At 46.6% G+C, this 26,299-nt stretch overlaps 1 protein-coding gene across 1 annotated transcript in view; it reads right to left on the bottom strand.

Moving 5' to 3' along the window:
* The window catches only part of LOC129445283 (uncharacterized), a 235,063-nt gene that overhangs the window by 4,262 nt on the left and 204,502 nt on the right, over window positions 1-26,299 (bottom strand). Inside the window, exons 45-60 of the mRNA XM_073861848.1 lie at window positions 3,429-3,495; window positions 3,175-3,329; window positions 2,953-3,074; window positions 2,795-2,856; window positions 2,538-2,638; window positions 2,389-2,455; window positions 2,135-2,289; window positions 1,912-2,033; window positions 1,754-1,815; window positions 1,515-1,615; window positions 1,332-1,389; window positions 1,071-1,246; window positions 702-823; window positions 513-574; window positions 250-353; window positions 63-90 (exon numbers count right to left, since the gene is read on the bottom strand). Of these exons, the coding sequence (XP_073717949.1) occupies window positions 63-90; window positions 250-353; window positions 513-574; window positions 702-823; window positions 1,071-1,246; window positions 1,332-1,389; window positions 1,515-1,615; window positions 1,754-1,815; window positions 1,912-2,033; window positions 2,135-2,289; window positions 2,389-2,455; window positions 2,538-2,638; window positions 2,795-2,856; window positions 2,953-3,074; window positions 3,175-3,329; window positions 3,429-3,495 (1,564 nt within the window). The remainder of the gene's footprint in view (window positions 1-62; window positions 91-249; window positions 354-512; window positions 575-701; window positions 824-1,070; window positions 1,247-1,331; window positions 1,390-1,514; window positions 1,616-1,753; window positions 1,816-1,911; window positions 2,034-2,134; window positions 2,290-2,388; window positions 2,456-2,537; window positions 2,639-2,794; window positions 2,857-2,952; window positions 3,075-3,174; window positions 3,330-3,428; window positions 3,496-26,299) is intronic.

Here is a 26,299-nt window from a genome sequence, read left to right as displayed (position 1 = left end):
AAAAAAAGAAACCAAAACAATGCAAGTTTAGTCGAGTATGCAAGTAAACTTTTTGCACTTACATAGTCGGAATTGGAGTTGTTGTTAAGCCTGCAACACACACAAAAAAAGATTTTAATGATCATGGAAAATGTGGAGTATGACATTTATAACATTAAACCGCAGTTAGCAGAAGTTTCATATGTTGTGTTGAATTATCTGTTTAATGTTGCTTTCTTAGTACTAAAAAGTTAATGGAATGAAACATACTGTTTGCTTTAAGAATTTCCTGGAGAAAATTACTGGGTGACTGGATGTCATTTTTTTGTGAGATTTTATAATCCACAACAGCCGTAATCACACTGATATTTTTCCTAAGTGGAAAAATAAAATACAAAATGATAAATAAAAGAAATGACTAAACATGATCTCACTAAACTTAATGTGTGCAAGCAGTACATAACACTAAACCCACTGATAAAATTAAAGCATAGACTGATTTGTTAAAAAAAGTAAAATGAATATTGACTTACGAGAATGTGGCAGAGTCAATCTGGATTGGATTGGCTGAGGGATTATTTAGGATCTTATTTAGCTAAAAAATTAAGAATAAATACAGAAATGAATTGGTTTGTTCATTATTGTATGCTAATGTACTTAAAGTGTGAAAAAATGTATTTCAGAGAAAAATATCTAAATTACATTGACTGTTAAAAACCCACCAATTTATTTATTTCATTTTGGATGAAGTTGTAGGTGCTGTTCATGGATTTGTCTTTCGTTGACATTGATACATTGCTGATCAGAAATCCAAATTTGAGGGCATATGAATGATCAGATATTCCTTAGAGAGAAATAAAACCAATTTAGTTGTGTGATTTTACATATGTTGTATGTATACATACATCAAATACAAATATAATTATACAATACTGCAAAAGTAAATTATATTTCTTTAAAATACTTTTTTGTGGTTTTGTAAATACAAAGGAGAGAGCGGTGTAATGTCACAAGCACACAGACAGGTTTGAACAGTTTACACCTCAGGTTAACATTTCCATTTTTAAAGGGACCTGATATGTACCACTTACCCTCATATGAGACATTCACGTTGCTCACAGGTTCAAGTAACTTTATTGCTCTGTCATCTTGTTTAGTTGTGAGACGTGAATCCAGGTATGAATTAACCAAATGCAGAACTTTACTTTTACTTGGTATGGGGCCCCACGTTTCAAATACAATCCGAATCTGAATTACTGCCGTCCCACTTTTGAAAAAGAAAAATAATGGATCAAATATTAAAGAGAGAACAAAAATAATTTCCTTATACAGAATAAATGAATTACTCTTACAAAATTTGCGCTTCAGTAGTGGTCTGGAATTTGCCTGCAGTAGTAGTTGTTATTGGGCCTAAAAACACAAAATGAAGATTAATGGATGGAAAACAAATAACAGGACAAATTAGAAACAAAATGCTGTGAAATAAAACAAAAACAACTTGACAACTTCACATTTTTGTATTAGAAGTGACATACTGTTTAGTGATCGGAGCTCATTCAGAAAACTGACAGGTTGTATTTCATCTGTTTCAGTAAAGACATGGTTCATGGAAACCTCAATCTGCTTTTCTTTTGTCCTAATGGAATAAAAAGAATGTTACAACTTTAATCTTGTTACAACAGAGACATGAAAAACTGAGTAAAAAGCAAAGGCAAATATAATCAGTGTAGAGGTTTAATGCAGGGTAAATTTGCTTTAAGACTTCAAAACTTACTTGACTTTTGTGAGTGTAGCACCAAAAGGTGTTTTTTTGGGATCATTCAGAAGAGTGTTGAGCTATAAATAAAAAGAATGATAAGCAATAAATTAAATGGCTAAAAAGACTACAATACAATGTAATATCTGACCATTGGAGTTGATGTTTATGCTTACCGCAGCATTTACAGTATTCTGAACTTGCTCGGCAGGGTTGCCTTTAGGCACATGACTGTTTGAGGTGCTGATGTTACTCAGACTAAATTCAAAGATGAGCTCATAGGAGGTGTCTGAGATTTCTGTTTGTATAGAAATGTTCATAGTGTATTTTGTCCTAGTACGTAAATAAACTTAGGATTTTTAATATAAGAAATCTTAAAAGTAAAATGCTTAAACTCACTGTTATAGGTCACATTCAACAGCTTGAGTGATTTATCAAGTTTTGACTCTCTGGAGTCCCTGAGAGTTTTGATAGCACTGAGCACATGAGCTTCACTGGGGACTGGAGATGAGTAGTTGAACGTCAATGTGCTCGTCACCACTGCAGAATCAATTCTGTAAAGGGCACAACTTTCATTTAATACAGTTCAGGGCTTTACATGTACATGACGACTGTATAACAAACATTTTCTTTAATGTAACATCTACACTCACTGCTGCTGGAAAGACGTCACATGGGAGACTTTTGTTGTCGGGGGAGAAATTGTTGTTGTGGTCAGATCTGACAAATCATAAATAAAAAATTAATAAATTTTCATAAAAATTCGGTTTAGAATGACTGAAGGTCACCAATATAAACATACCCATCTGTTTACGGAGCTCATGTAGGAAGCTAACAGGTTGTATTTCATCTGTTTCTGTAAAGATACGGTTCATGGAAACCTCAATCTGCTGTTCTTTTGTCCTAATGGAATAAAGTAAATGTTAGAACTTTAACCTTGTTAGAACAGGGACGTAAAAACTGAGTAAAAAGCAAAGGGGAGTATCATGATTGTAGAGGTTTAATGCAGGGTAAATGTTTCATGGTAAAAGAAATTAAAAATTAAATTTCAAAGCTTACGTGACTTTGGAGAGCGTAGCTTCAAATGGTGTTTTTTGTGGATCATTTAGAAGAGTGTTGAGCTATAAATAAAAATAATGATAAGCAAAAAACGAAATGATTCAACAGATTACAATACAATGTGATTTCTGACCATTGGTCTTGATGTTTATGCTTACCGCAGCATTGATAGCATTCTGAACTTGCTCGGCAGGGTTGCCTTTAGGCACATGACTGTTTGAGGTGCTGATGTTACTCAGATTAAATTCAAAGATGAGCTCATAGGAGGTCTCTGAGATTTCTGTTTGTATAGAAATGTTCATAATGTATTTTGTCCTAGTACGTTAATAAACTTTGGATTTTTAATACAAGAACTTTTAAAAAAAAATTCTTAAACTCACTGTTATAGGTCACATTCAAGAGCTTGAGTGATTTATCAAGTTTTGACTCTCTGGAGTCCCTGAGAGTTTTGATAGCACTGAGCACATGAGCTTCACTGGGGACTGGAGATGAGTAGTTGAACGTCAATGTGCTCGTCACCACTGCAGAATCAATTCTGTAAAAGGCACCACTTTCATTAAATACAGTTCAGGGCTTTACATTAACATGACGCCTGTATAACAAGAATTTTCTGTAATGTAACATCTACACTCACTGCTGCTGGAAAGACGTCACATGGGAGACTTTTGTTGTCAGGGGAGAAATTGTTGTTGTGGTCAGATCTAACAAATCATGAATAAAAAATAATACATTTTATGAAAAATACTGCATGTTTTATCATGTTCCACACTGCGGTTTAGGATGGCTGAAGGTCACCAATATGAACATACCCATCAGTTTATTGAGCTCATTTAGGAAGCTGACAGGTTGTATCTTATTTCCCTTTTGAAAGATGTAATCCATATTGCCATGTATTTGGTCAGATGTGCTCCTAAAAGAAGAGCAGAAAATACACTTGAAATAAGCTTCAGGTTGACAGGGTTAATTCAAGAGCTGTTTGAATATCCCAAAATGTCATGATGCATTTAATATGACCATAAGCATCTTCAAAGACATAAGTCAGTTTAATTCTTACGTGAAGTTGGAGGAGTTGGGTTTAAACTTCACACTACTTTGATCATTTAGAAGAGTGTTCAACTGTAGAGGAATAACAAACAATCCATCAAACTCTACAGAAGATTTGCACTGCACTCAAACATTTTTACTGGGTATGTTTTTGAATGCTTACCGCATCGTTGATCATGTCCTGCACTTGCTTGTAAGTGTTGTTTCTAAGCTCTGGGTCTTCTGGCATGCTGATGTTACTCAAGGTAAATGTGAAGAAGACTGTGTAGGAGGTGTCTGAGATTTCTGTTTGGAAAGATATACTCAATTTAAGTTTCCCCAAAGCTTGCAATCTATCACTGGATGAGACGTATAAACTGTTCATAGATAGCTTTTTACCTAAAATTGACAACACTTACTTTCAAAGCTGACATTCATCAGCATGACTGTTTCTTTCAGTTGTGAAACTCTGGATACCAGGAGAATGTTGATAGCACTGAGAACCAAAGCTTCACTAGCAACTGGAGATGAGGAGTTGAACACCAGATTACTTGTCACCTCTGCTGATCCAGATCTAAAAACAGCAAAATTTTCATTTAATTCAGTTCATGAATTTAGATTTAAAGACTGCTCAAAACATAGATTATTTTGGGTGGGGCACTGCCTCCCATAACAGAGCAAATTATAATTTTGTCTGAGCTATTATTGAATTAGTAAAATGAGAATATATATATTTTTTTATTATTAGAAAGACTGAGTAACTGAAGGCTACAATAGTTTTAATTCATGTAAGCCATATTTAAAAATCCTGAATCCACAATCTCCCGCTTATCTCAAGGTATTGCACTACCCTCACTTGCCGGGAGGTGCCTACCCAATCACAAACGCAAAACTCTGCTTATTTAACTGAGCAATTTCTGTAAGGTGAAAATCTACACTTACAATTGCTGGAAAGATGTCACAGGAAAGCTACTTGTTGATAGCGGAGACGTTGTTGTAGTACTCAGTCCTGCAAAGTCAGATGGAAACAATGAAACTAAATTCAATTCTTTACAGTTACAAACTTCTCTTAAGATTGTCAATTTGAACGTACCCATCAGTTTATGAAGCTCATTTAGGAAGCTGACAGGTTGTATGTCATCTCCATCTTGGAAGGTGTAATCCATATTGCCTTGGATTTGGTCATATTTGAAACTGAATGAAGAGTAAATAGAATTGAACTGAGATTCCGGTTAAGTGTTAAAAGTTCTATTTTAGGCACAAAACATCAAGGGTTTTTTAACTCTCTAATGTCTAAGGGGGTTTTAAGGCCCTCTGCCCGGTTGCATGAAAGTCCTTAAGCTAAGAAATCTCTTAAATATAAGGTTAAGGTTACCCTTAATAAAAAATGGGTTGCAAGAAAACCCTTAAGTGAACCTTAAGGCTGTTAGTTAGTATTTACCCTTAGTATTACCTTAAGTTCTGCTATGCATTGCTACAAAGTCCTTAAGTCCCATTTTCCCTTAAAAACTTAAGGGATTATAACATAACAGGTCCCTCAATGTGACACGCGATGGCTGATTTTATGGTTATTTAAGAAAATGAAGTACCAAAGCACATTTCTAACGATCGAAATCATCCATAGAGAAAACTAATGCGCATTTATTAGGAGAATAGCGGTTTGATCGTCCGTCAATCTAAAGTGCTTCAAGTTTGAATTGCTTTGAGGTTTTATACATGCGGTACTTTACAGTCTGTTATTTGCGATGTTTCATTGTACACAAATCCGCCATCTGATGAGCTGCGTGCGTTGATTTGTTTATGCTGTGAGATTTTGTAACTATAGCAACCGCTTCTCTGCTGCCATGTTTTGGCAGAGACTACCGTAAAATACTTAGTATAAACACTTAGATAAGGGTGACCTTTGTTGCAACGCTCTTAAATAAATCCCTTACCTCAGGGATTTTTTTGCTCCCTCAGGGAAACCCTCACTTAAGGAGTTTCACGCAACTGGGCACTGGGGAAGTTTTGACTAGCACTGATATTTGTGCTTTTTTCAGTTGCTTAAAAACATAATAATGGCAAAAGTCTCATAACACTGTATTCAGCACAAATTGGGCTACAATATTATGTTAATGTTCTAAGACACTTTTCCCTGGTAAAGGCTGTAAGCAAGGAGTCCTGAAAGCTCCTGAATAATCTATGATTGAGACTTGCATAATGAGCGGCATAATGAGCCTTGTAGGCAGGAATGTAAGAGGAAACTTTTATATATAAATATTTATTGGGAGTGGACACAAAAACTAGAAACTATTTAAATGATGTATAAATCATATCTGTATGTCCAAAAGTCTCTTTACAGAGTAATTGAAAAATTAAGAGTTTGGGGTGAGTTAATATCCCAAAATTACATGACGCAATAAATATGACCCTAAAGTATAATTGTCATTCAGACACAGAAATCTTTAAATCTTACGTGAAGTTGGAGGAGCTGGGTTCAAACTTCTTATTTCGTGGATCATTCAGAAGAGTGTTCAGCTGCAAAGAAATAACAAACCATCAATCAAACACTGGAAAAGATTTGCACTGCACCCAAACTCTTTCACCTGGTATTTTTTTGAATGCCTACCACTTTGTTGATCATGTCCTGCAATTGCTTGTAAGTGTTGTTTCTAAGCTCTGAGTCTTCTGGCATGTTGATGTTACTCAATGTAAATGTAAAGAACACTGCATAGGAGGTGTCTGAGATTTCTGTTTGGGAAGATCAATTCCATTTACATTTCACCATAGCATGTAATTTATTGGTATTTAAACATTCTTAATGTTTGCTTGAAAATGAAAACACTTACTCTCATAGGTGACATTCACCAGCTTGACTTTATCTTTCAGTTGTGAAACTCTGGATTCCAGGAGAATGTTGATAGCACTGAGCACCAGAGCTTCACTAGGGACTGGAGATGAGGAGTTGAACAGCAGTTTGCTTGTCACTTTTGCTGAAATAGGTTTAACATGTGTTCCAGATGTGAACACCATAGTTGAAGTTGTAGAAGCATCACTTTTTTCAGTTGAAAATGTTGTTGTGGTTTGTGCTGTAGGTGTATTTGATGAAGCGAGAATTGTTGATGTTTGACTAAAGGTTGTGCCTGTTGCAGAGACAGATGTGCTGGTTGAAGCAGTTATGGTTTTTGAAATTGTAGTTGTGCTTGTTGGATCAACAGATGTGTTTGTTGTGGTTGGTGCTGTAGCTGTAGTTGATGAAGTGATAATTGTTTTGCCTGTTGTAATCACTGGAGCAACAGTTGTGGTTGTTGGAGCAACAACTGTGGTAAATTCAGCAGCAGTTGTGGTCGTTGGACCAACAGTTGTGGTAGTTGGAGCAACAGTGGAAGTTGATGGAGCAACACTTTTGGTCGTTTTAACAAAAGTTGTGGTGGTTGGAGGAAATGTTGTAGTAGTTGGAGCAACAGTTTTTGTTGATGGAGCAATTGTGGTGGTTATTGGAGTAACAGTTGTGATTGTTGGAGCAACTGTTGTGATTACTGGAGCAACAGTTGTGGTCGTTGGAACAACAGCTGTTTTTGTTGAAACAACTGTGGTGGTCATTGGACCAACAGTTGTGGTTGTTTGAGCAACTGTTGTGGATGTTGGAGGAACTGTTGTGGTAGTTGGAGCAACTATCGTAGTTGTTGGAGGAACTGATGTGGTCGTTGGAGCAACATTTGTGGTTGTTGGAGCCACAGTTGTGGTCGTTGAAGCAAGAGTTGTGGTAGTTGGAGAAACAGTTGTGGTTGTTGGAGCTTTAGTGGTGGTTGATGGAGCCACAGTTGTGGTTGTTGGAAGCACAGTTGTGGTTGTTGTATGCACAGTTGTGGTCGTTAGCACAACAGTTGTGGTTGTTGGAGACACAGATGTGGTAGTTGGAGCTTTAGTGGTGGTTGTTGGAGGCACAGTTGTGGTTGTTGGAGGCACAGTTGTGGTTGTTGGAGGCACAGTTGTGGTCGTTGGATCAACAGTTGTGGTAGTTGGAGCCACAGTTGTGGTAGTTGGAGCCACAGTTGTGGTTGTTGGAGCAAAAGTTGTGGTCGTTGGAGGCACAGTTGTGGTTGTTAGGAAAACAGTTGTGGTTGTTGGAGCCACAGATGTGGTTTTTGGAGCTTTAGTGGTGGTTGTTGGAGGCACAGTTGTGGTTGTTGAAGCAACAGTTGTGGGTGTTGGAGCAGCAGTTGTGGTTGTTGGAGCAGCAGTTGTGGACGTTGGAGCAAGAGTTGTGGTCATTTGCACAATAGTTGTGGTTGTTGGAGCAAGAGTTGTGGTTGTTGGCGCAACAGTTGTGGTAGTTGGAGCCAAAGATGTGGTCATTAGAGGCACAGTTGTGGTCGTTGGCGCAACAGTTGTGGACGTTGGAGCAAGAGTTGTGGTTGTTGGGGCAACAGTTGTGGTAGTTGGAGCAATAATTGTGGTCGTTGGAGCTTTAGTGGTGGTTGTTGGAGGCACAGTTGTGGTTGTTGGAGCCACAGTTGTGGTTGTCGGAGGCACAGTTGTGGTCGTTGGAGCAACAGTTGTGGTCATTGGAGCAACAGTTGTGGGCGTTGGCGCAACAGTTGAGGTTGTTGGAGCCACAGTTGTGGTCGTTGGAGGCACAGTTGTGGTCATTGGCGCAACAGTTGTGGTTGTTGGAGTAGCAGTTGTGGTCATGGAAGCAAGAGTTGTGGTTGTTGGCGCAACAGCTGTGGTTGTTGGAGCCACAGTTGTGGTCATGGGAGCAAGAGTTGTGGTTGTTGGCGCAACAGTTGTGGTTGTTGGAGCCACAGTTGTGATCGTTGGAGCCACAGATGTGGTTGTTGGAGCATAAGTGGTGTTTGTTGGAGGCACAGTTGTGGTTGTTGGAGCCACAGTTGTGGTTGTTGGAGCCACAGTTGTGGTCATTGAAGCAACGGTTGTGGTCGTTGGCCCAACAGTTGTGGTTGTTGGAGCAGCAGTTGTGGTCGTTGGAGCAACAGTTGTGGTTGTTGGAGGCACAGTTGTGGTTGTTGGCGCAACAGTGTTGGTTGATGGAGCCACAGTTGTGGTTGTTGGAGCCACAGTTGTGGTCATTGAAGAAACAGTTGTGGTTGTTGGCCCAACAGTTCTGGTTGTTGGAGCAGCTGTTGTGGTCGTTAAAGCAAAATTTGTGGTAGTTGGATGTACAGTTGTGGTTGTTGGAGCTTTAATGGTGGTTGTTGGAGCCACAGTTGTGGTTGTTGGTGCAACAGTTGTGGTTGTTGGAGCCACAGTTGTGGTCATTGGAGGCACAATTGTGGTCGTTGAAGCAACAGTTGTGGTTGTTGGAGCAGCAGTTGTGGACATTGGAGCAAGAGTTGTGGTTGTTGGTGCAACAGTTGTGGGAGCCACAGTTGTGGTCATTGGAGCAACAGTTGTGGTCATTGGAGGCACAGTTGTGGTTGTTGGAGCAACAGTTGTGGTCAGTGAAACAACAGTTGTGGTTGTTGGAGCAACAGTTATGGTTGTTGGAGCAACAGTTGTGGTCATTGGCACAACAGTTGTGGTTGTTGGTGCAGCAGTGGTGGACGTTTTAGCAAGAGTTGTGGTTGTTGGAGCAACAGTTGTGGGCGTTGGCGCAACAGTGGAGGTTGTTGGAGCCACAGTTGTGGTCGTTGTCGCAACAGTTGTGGTTGTTGGAGCAACAGTTGTGGTGGTTGCAGGCACAGTTGTGGTTGTAGGAGCTTTAGTGGTGGTTGTTGGAGCCACAGTTGTGGTTGTTGGAGCCACAGTTGTGGTCGTTGGAGGCACAGTTGTGGTCGTTGAAGCAACAGTTGTGGTCATTGGCGCAACAGTTGTGGTTGTTGGAGCAGCAGCTGTGGACGTTGGAACAAGAGTTGTGGTTGTTGGCGCAACAGGTGTGGTCGTGGGAGCAACAGTTGTGGTTGTTGGAGCCACAGGTGTGGTCGTTGAAGCAAGAGTTGTGGTTGTTGGAGCAACAGTTGTGGTTGTTGGAGCCACAGTTGTGGTCGTTGAAGCAAGAGTTGTGGTTGTTGGAGCAACAGTTGTGGTCATTGGAGCCACAGTTGTGGTTGTTGGAGCCACAGATGTGGTTGTTGGAGCTTTAGTGGTGGTCGTTGGAAGCACAGTTGTGGTTGTTGGTGCAACAGTTGTGGTTGTTGGAGCCACAGTTGTGGTCGTTGGAGGCACAGTTGTGGTCGTTGAAGCAACAGTTGTGGTCGTTGGCGCAACAGTTGTGGTCGTTGGAGCCACAGTTGTGTTCGTTGAAGCAAGAGTTGTGGTTGTTGGAGCCACAGTTGTGGTCGTTGGAGGCACAGTTGTGGTCGTTGAAGCAACAGTTGTGGTCGTTGGCGCAACAATTGTGGTTGTTGGAGCAGCAGCTGTGGACGTTGGAACAAGAGTTGTGGTTGTTGGCGCAACAGGTGTGGTCGTGGGAGCAACAGTTTTGGTTGTTGGAGCCACAGTTGTGGTCGTTGAAGCAAGAGTTGTGGTTGTTGGAGCAACAGTTGTGGTTGTTGGAGCCACAGTTGTGGTCATTGAAGCAACAGTGGTGCTCGTTGGAGCAACAGTTGTGGTTGTTGGAGCCACAGTTGTGGTCGTTGAAGCAAGAGTTGTGGTTGTTGGAGCAACAGTTGTGGTAGGTGGAAGCACAGTTGTGGTTGTTGGAGCTTTAGTGGTGGTTGTTGGAGCCACAGTTGTGGTTGTTGGTGCAACAGTTGTGGTTGTTGGAGCCACAGTTGTGGTCGTTGAAGCAAGAGTTGTGGTTGTTGGAGCAACAGTTGTGGTAGGTGGAAGCACAGTTGTGGTTGTTGGAGCTTTAGTGGTGGTTGTTGGAGCCACAGTTGTGGTTGTTGGTGCAACAGTTGTGGTCGTTGAAGCAACAGTTGTGGTCGTTGAAGCAACAGTTGTGGTCGTTGGAGCAAGAGTTGTGGTTGTTGGCGCAACAGTTGTGGACGTTGGAGCCACAGTTGTGGTTGTTGGAGGCACAGTTGTGGTTGTTGGAGCCACAGTTGTGGTCATTGAAGAAACAGTTGTGGTTGTTGGCCCAACAGTTCTGGTTGTTGGAGCAGCTGTTGTGGTCGTTAAAGCAAAATTTGTGGTTGTTGGAGCAACAGTTGTGGTAGTTGGAGGTACAGTTGTGGTTGTTGGAGCTTTAGTGGTGGTTGTTGGAGCCACAGTTGTGGTTGTTGGTGCAACAGTTGTGGTTGTTGGAGCCACAGTTGTGGTCATTGGAGGCACAATTGTGGACGTTGAAGCAACAGTTGTGGTTGTTGGAGCAGCAGTTGTGGACATTGGAGCAAGAGTTGTGGTTGTTGGCGCAACAGTTGTGGGAGCCACAGTTGTGGTCATTGGAGCAACAGTTGTGGTCATTGGAGGCACAGTTGTGATCGTTGGTGCTTTAGTGGTCGTTGTTGGAGGCACAGTTGTGGTTGTTGGAGCAACAGTTGTGGTCATTGAAACAACAGTTGTGGTTGTTGGAGCAACAGTTATGGTTGTTGGAGCAACAGTTGTGGTCATTGGCGCAACAGTTGTGGTTGTTGGTGCAGCAGTGGTGGACGTTTTAGCAAGAGTTGTGGTTGTTGGCACAACAGTTGTGGTCGTTGGAGCAACAGTTGTGGTTGTTTGAGCCACAGTTGTGGTCGTTGAAGCAAGAGATGTGGTTGTTGGAGCAACAGTTGTGGTAGGTGGAAGCACAGTTGAGGTTGTAGGAGCTTTAGTGGTGGTTGTTGGAGCCACAGTTGTGGTTGTTGGAGCCACAGTTGTGGTTGTTGGAGCCACAGTTGTGGTCGTTGGAGGCACAGTTGTGGTCGTTGAAGCAACAGTTGTGGTGATTGGCGCAACAGTTGTGGTTGTTGGAGCAGCAGCTGTGGACGTTGGAACAAGAGTTGTGGTTGTTGGCGCAACAGGTGTGGTCGAGGGAGCAACAGTTGTGGTTGTTGGAGCCACAGTTGTGGTCGTTGAAGCAAGAGTTGTGGTTGTTGGAGCAACAGTTGTGGTCGTTGGAGCCACAGTTGTGGTCGTTGAAGCAAGAGTTGTGGTTGTTGGAGCAACAGTTGTGGTCGTTGGAGCCACAGTTGTGGTTGTTGGAGCCACAGATGTGGTTGTTGGAGCTTTAGTGGTGGTCGTTGGAAGCACAGTTGTGGTTGTTGGTGCAACAGTTGTGGTTGTTGGAGCCACAGTTGTGGTCGTTGGAGGCACAGTTGTGGTCGTTGAAGCAACAGTTGTGTTCGTTGGCGCAACAGTTGTGGTCGTTGGAGCCACAGTTGTGGTCGTTGAAGCAAGAGTTGTGGTTGTTGGAGCCACAGTTGTGGTCGTTGGAGGCACAGTTGTGGTCGTTGAAGCAACAGTTGTGGTCGTTGGCGCAACAGTTGTGGTTGTTGGAGCAGCAGTTGTGGACATTGGAGCAAGAGTTGTGGTTGTTGGCGCAACAGGTGTGGTCATGGGAGCAACAGTTGTGGTTGTTGGAGCCACAGTTGTGGTCGTTGAAGCAAGAGTTGTGGTTGTTGGAGCAACAGTTGTGGTTGTTGGAGCCAGAGTTGTGGTCGTTGAAACAACAGTGGTGCTCGTTGGAGCAACAGTTGTGGTTGTTGGAGCCACAGTTGTGGTCGTTGAAGCAAGAGTTGTGGTTGTTGGAGCAACAGTTGTGGTAGGTGGAAGCACAGTTGTGGTTGTTGGAGCTTTAGTGGTGGTTGTTGGAGCCACAGTTGTGGTTGTTGGTGCAACAGTTGTGGTTGTTGGAGCCACAGTTGTGGTCGTTGGAGGCACAGTTGTGGTCGTTGAAGCAACAGTTGTGGTCGTTGGCGCAACAGTTGTGGTTGTTGGAGCAGCAGTTGTGGACGTTGGAGCAAGAGTTGTGGTTGTTGGCGCAACAGGTGTGGTCGTGGGAGCAACAGTTGTGGTTGTTGGAGCCACAGTTGTGGTCGTTGAAGCAAGAGTTGTGGTTGTTGGAGCAACAGTTGTGGTTGTTGGAGCCACAGTTGTGGTCGTTGAAGCAACAGTGGTGCTCGTTGGAGCAACAGTTGTGGTTGTTGGAGCCACAGTTGTGGTCGTTGAAGCAAGAGTTGTGATTGTTGGAGCAACAGTTGTGGTAGGTGGAAGCACAGTTGTGGTTGTTGGAGCTTTAGTGGTGGTTGTTGGAGCCACAGTTGTGGTTGTTGGTGCAACAGTTGTGGTTGTTGGAGCCACAGTTGTGGTCATTGGAGGCACAGTTGTGGTCGTTGAAGCAACAGTTGTGGTCTTTGGCGCAACAGTTGTGGTTGTTGGAGCAGCAGTTGTGGACGTTGGAGCAAGAGTTGTGGTTGTTGGCGCAACAGTGGTGCTCGTTGGAGCAACAGTTGTGGTCATTAGCGCAACAGTTGTGGTTGTTGGAGCCACAGATGTGGTTGTTGGAGCTTTAATGGTGGTTGTTGGAGGCACAGTTGTGGTCGTTGAAGCAACAGTTGTGGTCGTTGGCCCCACAGTTGTGGTTTTTGGAGCAGCGGTTGTGGTTGTTGAAGCAAGAGTTGTGGTTGTTGGTGCAACAGATGTGGTAGTAGGAGCAACAGTTGTGGTTATTGAAGCCGCAGTTGTGGTCGTTGGAGCAACAGTTGTGGTCGTTGGAGGCACAGTTGTGGTCGTTGAAGCAACAGTTGTGGTTGTTGGAGCAACAGTTGTGGTGGTTGGAGGCACAGTTGTGGTTTTTGGAGCAACAGTTGTTGTCGTTGGAGCAACAGTTGTGGTTGTTGAAGCAGCAGTTGTGGTAGTTGGAGGCACAGTCGTGGTTGTTGGAGATTTAGTGGTGGTTGTTAGAGCCACAGTTGTGGTTGTTGGAAGCACAGTTGTGGTCGTTGAAGCAACAGTTGTGGTCGTTGGCCCAACAGTTGTAGTTGTTGGAGAAGCAGTTGTTGTCGTTGAATAAAGAGTTGTGCTCATTGAAGCAACAGTTGTGGTCGTTGGTGCAACAGTTGTGGTTGTTGGAGCCACAGTTGTGGTTGTTGGAGCCACAGTTGTGGTTGTTGGCGCAACATTTGTGGTCGTGGGAGCAACAGTTGTGGTTGTTGGAGCGACAGTTGTGGTCGTTGAAGTAAGAGTTGTAGTTGTTGGCGCAACAGTTGTAGTAGTAGGAGCAACAGTTGTGGTTGTTGGAGCTTTAGTGGTGGTTGTTGGAGCCACAGTTGTGGTTGTTGGTGCAACAGTTGTGGTTGTTGGAGCCAATGTTGTGGTCGATGGAGGCACAGTTGTGGTCGTTGAAGCAACAGTTGTGGTCGTTGGCGCAACAGTTGTGTTTGTTGGAGCAGCAGTTGTGGACGATGGAGCAAGAGTTGGGGTCGTTGGAGCAACAGTGGTGCTCGTTGGAGCAACAGTTGTGGTCATTAGCGCAACAGTTGTGGTTGTTGGAGCTTTAATGGTGGTTGTTGGAGGCACAGTTGTGGTTGTTAGAGCCACAGTTGTGGTTGTTGGAGGCACAGTTGTGGTTTTTGAAGCAACAGTTGTGGTCGTTGAAGCAACAGTTGTGGTCGTTGGCCCAACAGTAGTGGATTTTGGAGCAGCCGTTGTGGTCGTTGAAGCAAGAGTTGTGGTTGTTGGAGCAACAGTTGTTGTAGTTGGAAGCACAGCTGTGGTTGTTGGAGCCACAGTTGTGGTTGTTGGTGCAACAGTTGTGGTTGTTGGTGCAACAGTTGTGGTTGTTGGAGCCACAGTTGTGGTCGTTGGAGGCACAGTTGTGGTCATTGAAGCAAAAGTTGTGGTAGTTGGCGCAACAGTTGTGGTTGTTGGAGCAGCAGTTGTGGACGTTGGGGCAAGAGTTGTGGTTGTTGGAGGAACAGTTGTGGTCGTTGAAGCAACAGTTGTCGTTGTCTGAGCAACAGCTGTGGTAGTTGGAGGCACAGTTGTGGTTGTTGGAGCAACAGTTGTGGTCGTTGGAGCAACAGTTGTGGTTGTTGGAAGCACAGTTGTTGTCGTTGAAGCAACAGTTGTGGTCGTTGGCCCAACAGTTGTAGTTGTTGGAGCAGCAGCTGTGGTTGTTGGCACAACAGTTGTGGAAGTAGGAGTAACAGTTGTGGTTGTTGGAGCCACAGTTGTGGTCGTTGAAGCAACAGTTGTGGTCGTTAGAGGCACAGTTGTGGTCGTTAGCGCAACAGTTGTGGTTGTTGAAGCCACAGATGTGGTTGTTGGAGCTTTAGTGGTGGTTGTTGGAGGCACAGTTGTGGTTGTTGGAGCAAAAGTTGTGGTCGTTGGAGCAACAGTTGTGGTCGTTGGAGGCACAGTTGTGGCCGTTGAAGCAACAGTTGTGGTCGTCGGAGCAACAGTTGTGGTAGTCGGAGGCACAGTTGTTGTTGTTGGAGCAACAGTTGTTGTTGTTGGAGCAACTTTTGTTGTTGTTGGAGAAGCAGTTGTGGTCGTTGAAGCAAGAGTTGTGGTTGTTGGAGCAACAGTTGTGGTAGTTGGAGGCACAGTCGTGGTTGTTGGAGCTTTAGTGGTGGTTGTTTGAGACACAGTTGTGGTTGTTGGAAGCACAGTTGTGGTCGTTGAAGCAACAGTTGTGGTCGTTGGCCCAACAGTTGTAGTTTTTGAAGCAGCAGTTGTTGAGGTTGAATGAAGAGTTGTGGTTGTTGGAGCAACAGTTGTGGTCATTGGAAACACAGTTGTGCTCGTTGAAGGAACAGTTGCGGTCGTTGGAGCAACAGTTGTGGTTTTTGGAGCAGCAGTTGTGGTTGTTGGAGCCCCAGTTGTGGTCGTTGGAGCCACAGTTGTGGTTGTCGGTGCAACAGTTGTGGTCGTTGGAGCTTTAGAGGTGGTTGTTGGAGCCACAGTTGTGGTTGTTGGGGCAACAGTTGTGGTTGTTGATGCAACAGTTGTGGTTGTTGGAGCCCCAGTTGTGGTCGTTGGAGCCACAGTTGTGGTCGTTGAAGCAACAGTTGTGGTCGTTGGCCCAACAGTTGTGGTTGTTGGAGCAGCAGTTGTGGTCGTTGAAGCAAGAGTTGTGATAGTTGGGTGAACAGTTGTTGTTGTTGGAGCTTTAGTGGTGGTAGCTGGAGGCACAGTTGTGGTTGTTGAAGTAACAGTTGTGGTCATTGGCGCAACAGATGTGGTTGTTGGAGCAGCAGTTGTGGACATTGGAGCAAGAGTTGTGGTTGTTGGAGGCAAAGTTGTGGTTGTAGGAGGCACAGTTCTGGTCGTTAGTGCAACAGTTGTGGTTGTTGGAGCCAGGGATGTGGTTGTTGGAGCTTTAGTGGTGGTTGTTGGAGGCACAGTTGTGGTTGTTGGAGCAACAGTTGTGGTCGTTGGAGCAACAGTTGTGGTTGGTGGAGGCACAGTTGTGGTTGTTGGCGCAACAGTGGTGGTTCTTGGCGCAACAGTGGTGGTTGTTGGAGCCACAGTGGTGGTTGTTGGAGCCACAGTTGTGCTTGTTGGAGGCACAGTTGTGGTCATTGAAGCAACAGTTCTAGTCGTTGGCGCAACAGCTGTGGTTGTTGGAGCAGCAGTTGTGGATGTTGTAACAAGAGTTGTGGTTGTTGGAGCAACAGTTGTGGTCGTTGGAGCAACAGTTGTGGTCGTTGGAGCAACAGTTGTGGTTGTTGGAGCCACAGTTGTGGTTGTTGGGGCCTTAGTGGTGGTCGTTGGAGCAACAGTTGTGGTTGTTGGAGTAACAGTTGTGGTCGTTGGAGCAACAGTTGTGGTTGTTGGAGCCACAGTTGTGGTTGTTGGGGCCTTAGTGGTGGTTGGTGGAGGCACAGTTGTGGTTGTTGGAGCAACAGTTGTGGTCGTTGGAGGCACAAATGTGGTAGTTGAAGCAACAGTTGTGGTTGTTGGAGCCACAGATGTGGTTGTTGGAGCTTTAGTGGTGGTTGTTGGAGCCACAGTTGTGGTCGTTGGCCCAACATTTGTGGTTGTTGGAGCAGCAGTTGTGGTCGTAGGAGCAAAAGTTGTGGTAATTGGCGCAACAGTTGTGGTAGTTGGAGCAACAGTTGTGGTTGTTGGAGCCACAGTTGTGGTTGTTGGAGCAACAGTTGTGGTCGTTGGAGCAACAGTTGTGTTCGTTGGGGCCTTAGTGGTGGTCGTTGGAGCAACAGTTGTGGTTGTTGGAGTAACAGTTGTGGTCGTTGGGGCCTTAGTGGTGGTTGGTGGAGGCACAGTTGTGGTTGTTGGAGCAACAGTTGTGGTCGTTGGAGGCACATATGTGGTAGTTGAACCAACAGTTGTGGTTGTTGGAGCCACAGTTGTGGTTGTTGGAGCTTTAGTGGTGGTTGTTGGAGCCACAGTTGTGGTTGTTGGTGGAACAGTTGTGGTTGTTGGAGCCAGAGTTTTGGTCGTTGGAGGCACAGTTGTGGTCGTTGAAGCAACAGCTGTGGTCATTGGGGCAAAAGTTGTGGTTGTTGGTGCAGCAGTTGTGGATGTTGGAGCAACAGTTGTGGTTGTTGGCGCACCAGTTGTGGTTGTTAGCGCAACATTTGGCGTTGTTGGAGCCACAGTTGTGGTCGGTGGAGCAACAGTTGTGGTCATTGGAGGCACAGTTTTGGTCGTTAGACCAACAGTTGTGGTTGTTGGAGCCACAGATGTGGTTGTTGGAGCATTAGTGGTGGTTGTTGGAGGCACAGTTGTGGTTGTTGGAGGAACAGTTGTTGTTGTTGGAGCCACAGTTGTGGTTGTTGGAGGCACAGTTGTGGTCGTTGAAGCAACAGTTGTGGTTGTAGGCCCAACAGTTGTGGTTGTTGGAGCCGCAGTTGTGGTCGTTGAAGCAGCATTTGTGGTCGTTGAAGCAAGAGTTGTGGTTGTTGGAGGCACAGTTGTGGTTGTTGGAGAGACAGTTGTGGTCGTTGGAGGCACAGTTGTGGTCGTTGAAGCAAGAGTTGTGGTTGTTGGCGCAACAGTTGTGGTTGTTGGAGCCACAGTTGTGATCGTTGGAGAGACAGTTGTGGTCGTTGGAGGCACAGTTGTGGTCGTTAGCGCAACAGATGTGATTGTTGGAACCACAGATGTGGTTGTTGGAGCTTTAGTGGTGGTTGTTGGAGGCACAGTTGTGGTTGTTCGAGCCACAGTTGTTGTTGTTGGAGGCACAGTTGTGGTCGTTGAAACAACAGTTCTGGTCGTTGGCCCAACAATTGTGGTTGTTGGAGCAGCAGTTGTGGTCGTTGGAGCAACAGTTATGGTTGTTTGAGTCACAGTTGAGGTTGTTGGCGCAACAGTGGTGGTTGTTGGAGCCACAGTTGTGGTTGTTGGAGTCACAGTTGTGATTGTTGGAGGCACAGTTGTGGTCGTTGATGCAACAGTTGTGGTCGTTGGCCCAACAATTGTGGTTGTTGGAGCAGCAGTTGTGGTCGTTGAAGCAAAAGTTGTGGTTGTTGGAGCAACAGTTGAGGTTGTTGGCGCAACAGTTGAGGTTGTTGGAGCCACAGTTGTGGTTGTTGGAGTCACAGTTGTGGTTGTTGGAGGCACAGTTGTGGTCGTTGAAGCAACAGTTGTGGTCGTTGGTCCAATAGTTTTGGTTGTTGGAGCAGCAGTTGTGGTCGTTGAAGCAAATGTTGTGGTTGTTGAAACAACAGCTGTGGTAGTTGGAGGCACAGTTGTGGTTGTTGGAGCTTTAGTGGTGGTTGTTGGAGCCACAGTTGTGGTTGTTGGAGCCACAGTTGTGATTGTTGGAGGCACAGTTGTGGTCGTTGAAACAACAGTTGTGGTCGTTGGCCCAACAGTTGTGGTTGTTGGAGCAGCAGTTGTGGTCGTTGGAGCAACAGTTATGGTTGTTGGAGGCACAGTTGAGGTTGTTGGCGCAACAGTGGTGGTTGTTGGAGCCACAGTTGTGGTTGTTGGAGGCACAGTTGTGGTTGTTGGAGGCACAGTTGTGGTCTTTAAAGCAACAGTTGTGGTCGTTGGCCCAACAGTTGTGGTTGTTGGAGCAGCAGTTGTGGTCGTTGAAGCAAAAGTTGTGGTTGTTGGAGCAACAGTTGTGGTTGTTGGAGCCATAGTTGTGATTGTTGGAGAGACAGTTGTGGTCGTTGGAGGCACAGTTGTGGTCGTTAGCGCAACAGTTGTGGTCGTTAGGGCAACAGTTGTGGTTGTTGGAGCCACAGATGTGGTGGTTGGAGCTTTAGTGGTGGTTGTTGGAGGCACAGTTGTGGTCGTTGAAGCAACAGTTGTGGTCGTTGGCCCAACAGTTGTCGTTGTTGGAGCAGCAGTTGTGGTCGTTGGAGCAACAGTTGTGGTTGTTGGAGGCACAGTTGTGGTCGTTGAAGCAAAAGATGTGGTTGTTGGAGCAACAGTTGTGGTAGTTGGAGGCACAGTTGTGGTCGTTGAAACAACAGTTGTGGTCGTTGGCCCAACAGTTGTGGTTGTTGCAGCAGCAGTTGTGGTCGTTGGAGCAACAGTTATGGTTGTTGGAGGCACAGTTGAGGTTGTTGGCGCAACAGTGGTGGTTGTTGGAACCACAGTTGTGGTTGTTGGAGTCACAGTTGTGGTTGTTGGAGGCACAGTTGTGGTAGTTGGAGCAGCAGTTGTGGTCGTTGAAGCAAAAGTTGTGGTTGTTGGAGCAGCAGTTGAGGTTGTTGGTGTAACAATGGTGGTTGTTGGAGCCACAGTTGAGGGTGTTGGAGTCACAGTTGTGGTTGTTGGAGGCACAGTTGTGGTCATTGAAGCAAAAGTTGTGGTTGTTGGAGCAACAGTTGTGGTCGTTGGAGCTACAGTCGTGGTTGTTGGAGCTTTAGTGGTGGTTGTTGGAGCAAGAGTTGTGGTTGTTGGAGCTTTAGTGGTGGATGTTGGAGCCACAGCTGTGGTTGTTGGAGGCACAGTTGTGGTCGTTGGAGCAAAAGATGTGGGTGTTGGTGCTTTAGTGGTGGTTGTTGGAGCCAAAGTTGTGGTTGTTGGAGGCACAGTTGTGGTCGTTGGAGCAACAGTTGTCGTCGTTGGAGCCACAGATGTGGTTGTTGGAGCCACAGATGTGGTTGTTGGAGCAATAGTTGTGGTTGTTGGAGCAAGAGTTGTGGTAGTTGGAGCTTTAGTGGTGGTTGTTGGAGCCACAGCTGTGGATGTTGGAGGAACAGTTGTGGTCGTTGGAGCAACAGTTCTCATCGTTGGAGCCACAGATGTGGTTGTTGGAGCCACAGTTGTGGTTGTTGGAGCCACAGTTGTGGTTGTTGGAGCCAGGGTTGTGGTTAATGGAGCCAAAGTCGTGGTTGTTGGAGCATGAGTTGTGGTTGTTGGCGCAACAGTTGTGGTCGTTGGAGCCAGAGTTGTGGTTGTTGGAGGCACAGTTGTGGTCGTTGGGGCAACAGTTGTGGTCGTTGGAGACACAGATGTGGTTGTTGGAGATTTAGTGGTGGGTGTTGGAGCCACAGTTGTGGTCATTGGAGCAACAGATGTGGTCGTTGAAGCAACAGTTGTGATCGTTGGAGCTACAGTTGTGGTCGTATGAGGCACAGTTGTGGTCGTTGGAGCAAGAGTTGTGGTTGTTGGAGCTTTAGTGGTGGTTGTTGGAGCCACAGTTGTGGTTGTTGGTGCAACAGTTGTGGTCGTTAGAGCAACAGTTGTGGTCGTTGGAGCAACAGTTGTGGTCGTTGGAGCCACAGATGTGGTTGTTGGAGCTTTAGTGGTGGTTGTTGGAGCCACAGTTGTGGTCGTTGGAGGCACAGTTGTGGTCGTAGGAGGCACAGTTGTGGTCGTTGGAGCAAGAGTTGTGGTTGTTGGAGCAAGAGTTGTGGTTGTTGGAGCTTTAGTGGTGGTAGTTGGAGCCAAAGTTGTGGTTGTTGGAGGCACAGTTGTGGTCGTTGGAGCAACAGTTTTGGTCGTTGGAGGCACAGTTGTGGTCATTGGGGCAACATTTGTGGTCGTTGGAGCCACAGATGTGGTTGTTGGAGCTTTAGTGGTGGTTGTTGGAGCGACAGTTGTGTTCGTTGGAGCAACAGTTGTTGTCGTTGGAGCAACAGTTGTGGTCGTTGGAGGCACAGTTGTGGTCGTAGGAGGCACAGTTGTGGTCGTTGGAGCAAGAGTTGTGGTTGTTGGAGCAATAGTTGTGGTTGTTGGAGCTTTAGTGGTGGTTGTTGGAGCAATAGTTGTGGTTGTTGGAGCCACAGTTGTGGTCGTTGGAGCAAGAGTTGTGGTTGTTGGCGCAACAGTTGTGGTCGTTGGAGCCACAGTTGTGGTCTTTGGAGGCACAGTTGTGGTCGTTGGCGCAACAGTTGTGGTCGTTGGCACAACAGTTGTTGTCGTTGGAGCAACATATGTGGTTGTTGGAGTTTTAGTGGTGGTTGTTGGAGCCACAGTTGTGGTTGTTGGAGCCACAGTTGTTGTTGTTGGAGGCACAGTTGTGGACGTTGGAGCCACATTTGTGGTTGTTGGAGCCACAGTTGTGGTTGTTGAAGCTAGAGTTGTGGTCGTTGGAGGCACAGTTGTGGTCGTTGGAGCAAGAGTTGTGGTTGGTGGAGCAAGAGTTGTGGTTGTTGGAGCTTTAGTGGCGGTTGTTGGAGCCACAGTTGTGGTTGTTGGCGCAACAGTTGTGGTCGTTGGAGCCAGAGTTGTGGTTGTTGGAGGCACAGTTGTGGTCGTTGGGACAACAGTTGTGGTCGATGGAGCCACAGATGTGGTTGTTGGAGCTTTAGTGGTGGTTGTTGGAGCCACAGTTGTGGTCGTTGGAGCAGCAGTTGTCGTCGTTGGGGCAACAGTTGTGGTCGTTGGAGGCACAGTTGTGGTCGTTGGAGCAAGAGTTGTGGTTGTTGGAGCAAGAGTTGTGGTTGTTGGAGCTTTAGTGGTGGTTGTTGGAGCCACAGTTGTTGTTGTTAGAGCAACAGTTGTGGGTGTTGGAGGCACAGTAGTGGTTGTTGGAGGCACAGTTGTGGTCATTGGAGGCACAGTTGTGGTCGTTGGAGGCACAGTTGTGGTCGTTCGAGGAACAGTTGTGGTCGTTGGAGCCACAGTTGTGGTCGTTGGAGCCACAGTTGTGGTTGTTGGAGCCACAGTTGTGGTTGTTGGAGCCAAAGTCGTGGTTGTTGGAGCCACAGTTGTGGTTGTTGGTGCAACAGTTGTGGTCGTTGGAGCAACAGTTGTGGTCGTTGGAGCAACAGTTGTGGTCGTTGGAGCAACAGTTGTGGTCGTTGGGGCTACAGTTGTGGTTGTTGGAGCTTTAGTGGTGGTTGTTGGAGCCAAAGTTGTGGTTGTTGGAGCCAAAGTTGTGGTTGTTGGAGACACAGTTGTGGTCGTTGGCGCAACAGTTGTGGTTGTTGGAGAAACGGTTGTGGTTGTTGGAGCGACAGTTGCGGTCGTTGGAGGCACAGTTGTGGTCCTTGGAGGCACAGTTGTGGTCGTTGGAGCCACACTTGTGGTCGTTGGAACCACAGTTGTGGTTGTTGGAGTCACAGTTGTGGTCGTTGGAGCAAGATCAAGAGCAAGAGTTGGAGCAACAGTTGTGGTTTTTGGAGCCACAGTTGTGGTCGTTGGAGCAAGAGTTGTGGTCGTTGGAGCAACAGTTGTGGTCATTGGAGGCACAGTTGTGGTCGTTGAAGCAAGAGTTGTGGTTGTTGGAGCCACAGTTGTGGTTATTGGAGCTACAGTTGTGGTTGTTGGAGCTACAGTTGTGGTCGTTGGAGGCACAGTTGTGGTCGTTGGAGGCACAGTTGTGGTCGTTGGACCTTTAGTGGTGGTTGTTGGAGCTTTAGTGGTGGTTGTTGGAGGCACAGTTGTGGTCGTTGGCGCCACAGTTGTGGTCGTTGGCGCAACAATTGTGGTCGTTGGCGCAACAGTTGTGGTCGTCGGAGCCACAGATGTGGTTGTTGGAGTTTTAGTGGTGGTTGTTGAAGCCACAGTTGTGGTCGTTGGAGGCACAGTTGTGGTTGTTGGAGGCACAGTTGTGGACGTTGGAGCCACATTTGTGGTTGTTGGAGCCACAGTTGTGGTTGTTGAAGCTACAGTTGTGGTCGTTGGAGGCACAGTTGTGGTCGTTGGAGCAAGAGTTGTGGTTGCTGGAGCAAGAGTTGTGGTTGTTGGAGCTTTAGTGGCGGTTGTTGGAGCCACAGTTGTGGTTGTTGGCGCAACAGTTGTGGGCGTTGGAGCCAGAGTTGTGGTTGTTGGCGGCACAGTTGTGGTCGTTGGGACAACAGTTGTGGTTGTTGGAGCCACAGATGTGGTTGTTGGAGCTTTAGTGGTGGTTGTTGGAGCCACAGTTGTGGTCGTTGGAGCAGCAGTTGTCGTCGTTGGAGCAACAGTTGTGGTTGTTGGAGCCACAGTTGTGGTCGTTGGAGCAAGAGTTGTGGTTGTTGGAGCAAGAGTTGTGGTTGTTGGAGCTTTAGTGGTGGTTGTTGGAGCAATAGTTGTGGTTGTTGGAGCAACAGTTGTGGTTGTTGGAGGCACAGTTGTGGTTGTTGGAGGCACAGTTGTGGTCATTGGAGGCACAGTTGTGGTCGTTGGAGGCACAGTTGTGGTCGTTCGAGGAACAGTTGTGGTCGTTGGAGCCACAGTTGTGGTCGTTGGAGCCACAGTTGTGGTTGTTGGAGCAACAGTTGTGGTCGTTGGAGCCACAGTTGTGGTTGTTGGAGCCACAGGTGTGGTTGTTGGTGCAACAGTTGTGGTCGTTGGAGCAACAGTTGTGGTCGTTGGAGAAACAGTTGTGGTTGTTGGAGCCACAGTTGTGGTCGTTGGGGCTACAGTTGTGGTTGTTGGAGCTTTAGTGGTGGTTGTTGGAGCCAAAGTTGTGGTTGTTGGAGGCACAGTTGTGGTTGTTGGAGACACAGTTGTGGTCGTTGGCGCAACAGTTGTGGTTGTTGGAGCGACAGTTGTGGTCGTTGGAGCGACAGTTGCGGTCGTTGGAGGCACAGTTGTGGTCCTTGGAGGCACAGTTGTGGTCGTTGGAGCCACACTTGTGGTCGTTGGAACCACAGTTGTGGTTGTTGGAGTCACAGTTGTGGTCGTTGGAGCAAGATCAAGAGCAAGAGTTGGAGCAACAGTTGTGGTTTTTGGAGCCACAGTTGTGGTCGTTGGAGCAAGAGTTGTGGTCGTTGGAGCAACAGTTGTGGTCATTGGAGGCACAGTTGTGGTCGTTGAAGCAAGAGTTGTGGTTGTTGGAGCCACAGTTGTGGTTATTGGAGCTACAGTTGTGGTTGTTGGAGCTACAGTTGTGGTCGTTGGAGGCACAGTTGTGGTCGTTGGAGGCACAGTTGTGGTCGTTGGACCTTTAGTGGTGGTTGTTGGAGCTTTAGTGGTGGTTGTTGGAGGCACAGTTGTGGTCGTTGGCGCAACAGTTGTGGTCGTTGGAGCCACAGATGTGGTTGTTGGAGCTTTAGTGGTAGTTGTTGGAGCCAGAGTTGTGGTCGTTGAAGCAACAGTTGTGGTTGTTGGTGGAACAGTTGTGGTCGTTGGAGCAACAGTTGTGGTCGTTGGAGCTACAGTTGTGGTTGTTGGAGCTTTAGTGGTGGTTGTTGGAGCCAAAGTTGTGGTTGTTGGAGGCACAGTTGTGGTCGTTGGAGCAACAGTTGTTGTAGATGGAGCTACAGTTGTGGTTGTTAAAGCTTTAGTGGTGGTTGTTGGGGCCAAAGTTGTGGTTGTTGGAGGCACAGTTGTGGTCGTTGGCGCAACAGTTGTGGTCGTTGGAGCAACAGTTGTGGTCGTTGGAGGCACAGTTGTGGTCGTTGGAGGCACAGTTGTGGTCGTTGGAGGCACAGTTGTGGTCGTTGGAGGCACAGTTGTGGTCGTTGGAGCCACAGTTGTGGTCGTTGGAGCCACAGTTGTGGTCGTTGGAGCCACCGTTGTGGTTGTTGGAGCCACGGTTGTGGTTGTTGGAGCCACAGTTGTGGTTGTTGGAGCCACGGTTGTGGTTGTTGGAGCCAAAGTCGTGGTTGTTGGAGCCAGAGTTGTGGTTGTTGACGTAACAGTTGTGGTCGTTGGAGCCAGAGTTGTGGTTGTTGGAGGCACAGTTGTGGTCGTTGGGGCAACAGTTGTGGTCGTTGGAGCCACAGATGTGGTTGTTGGAGCTTTAGTGGTGGTTGTTGGAGCCACAGTTGTGGTCGTTGGAGGCACAGTTGTGGTCGTTGGAGCAACAGTTGTGGTCGTTGGAGGCACAGTTGTGGTCGTAGGAGGCACAGTTGTGGTCGTTGAAGCAGGAGTTGTGGTCGTTGGACCAACAGATGTGGTTGTTGGAGCTTTAGTGGTGGTTGTTGGAGCTTTAGTGGTGGTTGTTGGAGCCACAGTTGTGGTCGTTGGAGCAACAGTTGTGGTCGTTAGTGCAACAGTTGTGGTTGTTGGAGCAACAGTTGTGGTCGTTGGAGGCACAGTTGTGGTCGTTGGAGGCACAGTTGTGGTCGTTGGAGGCACAGTTGTGGTCGTTGGAGCCACAGTTGTGGTCGTTGGAGCCACAGTTGTGGTCGTTGGAGCCACCGTTGTGGTTGTTGGAGCCACAGTTGTGGTTGTTGGAGCCACAGTTGTGGTTGTTGGAGCCACGGTTGTGGTTGTTGGAGCCAAAGTCGTGGTTGTTGGAGCCAGAGTTGTGGTTGTTGGCGCAACAGTTGTGGTCGTTGGAGCCAGAGTTGTGGTTGTTGGAGGCACAGTTGTAGTCGTTGGGGCAACAGTTGTGGTCGTTGGAACCACAGATGTGGTTGTTGGAGCTTTAGTGGTGGTTGTTGGAGCCACAGTTGTTGTCGTTGGAGCAACAGTTGTGGTCATTGGAGCAACAGTTGTGGTCGTTGGAGGCACAGTTGTACTCGTAGGAGGCACAGTTGTGGTCGTTGGAGCAAGAGTTGTGGTTGTTGGAGCTTTAGTAGTGGTTGTTGGAGCCACAGTTGTGGTCGTTGGTGCAACAGTTGTGGTCGTTAGAGCAACAGTTGTGGTCGTTGGAGCAACAGTTGTGGTCGTTGGTCCTACAGTTGTGGTTGTTGGAGCTTTAGTGGTGGTTGTTGGAGCCAAAGTTGTGGTTGTTGGAGGCACAGTTGTGGTCGTTGGCGCAACAGTAGTGGTCGTTGGAGCCACAGATGTGGTTGTTGGAGCTTTAGAGGTGGTTGTTGGGGCCAAAGTTGTGGTTGTTGGAGCAACAGTTGTGGTTGTTGGAGGCACAGTTGTGGTCGTTGGAGGCACAGTTGTGGTCGTTGGAGGCACAGTTGTGGTCGTTGGAGGCACAGTTGTGGTCGTTGGAGGCACAGTTGTGGTCGTTGGAGGCACAGTTGTGGTCGTTGGAGCCACAGTTGTGGTCGTTGGAGCCACAGTTGTGGTCGTTGGAGCCACAGTTGTGGTTGTTGGAGCCACGGTTGTGGTTGTTGGAGCCAAAGTCGTGGTTGTTGAAGCATGAGTTGTGGTTGTTGGCGCAACAGTTGTGGTCGTTGGAGCCAGAGTTGTGGTTGTTGGAGGCACAGTTGTGGTCGTTGGGGCAACAGTTGTGGTCGTTGGACCAACAGATGTGGTTGTTGGAGCTTTAGTGGTGGTTGTTGGAGCCACAGTTGTGGTCGTTGGAGCAACAGTTGTGGTTGTTGGAGCAACAGTTGTGGTCGTTGGAGGCACAGTTGTGGTCATAGGAGGCACAGTTGTGGTCGTTGGAGCAAGAGTTGTTGTTGTTGGAGC

This window comes from Misgurnus anguillicaudatus, chromosome 3 (assembly GCF_027580225.2).
Source record: "Misgurnus anguillicaudatus chromosome 3, ASM2758022v2, whole genome shotgun sequence".
Lineage (NCBI taxonomy): Eukaryota > Metazoa > Chordata > Actinopteri > Cypriniformes > Cobitidae > Misgurnus > Misgurnus anguillicaudatus.
Note: the sequence above shows the minus strand (reverse complement) of the source record. Positions and strands in the feature narration are given on the sequence as shown.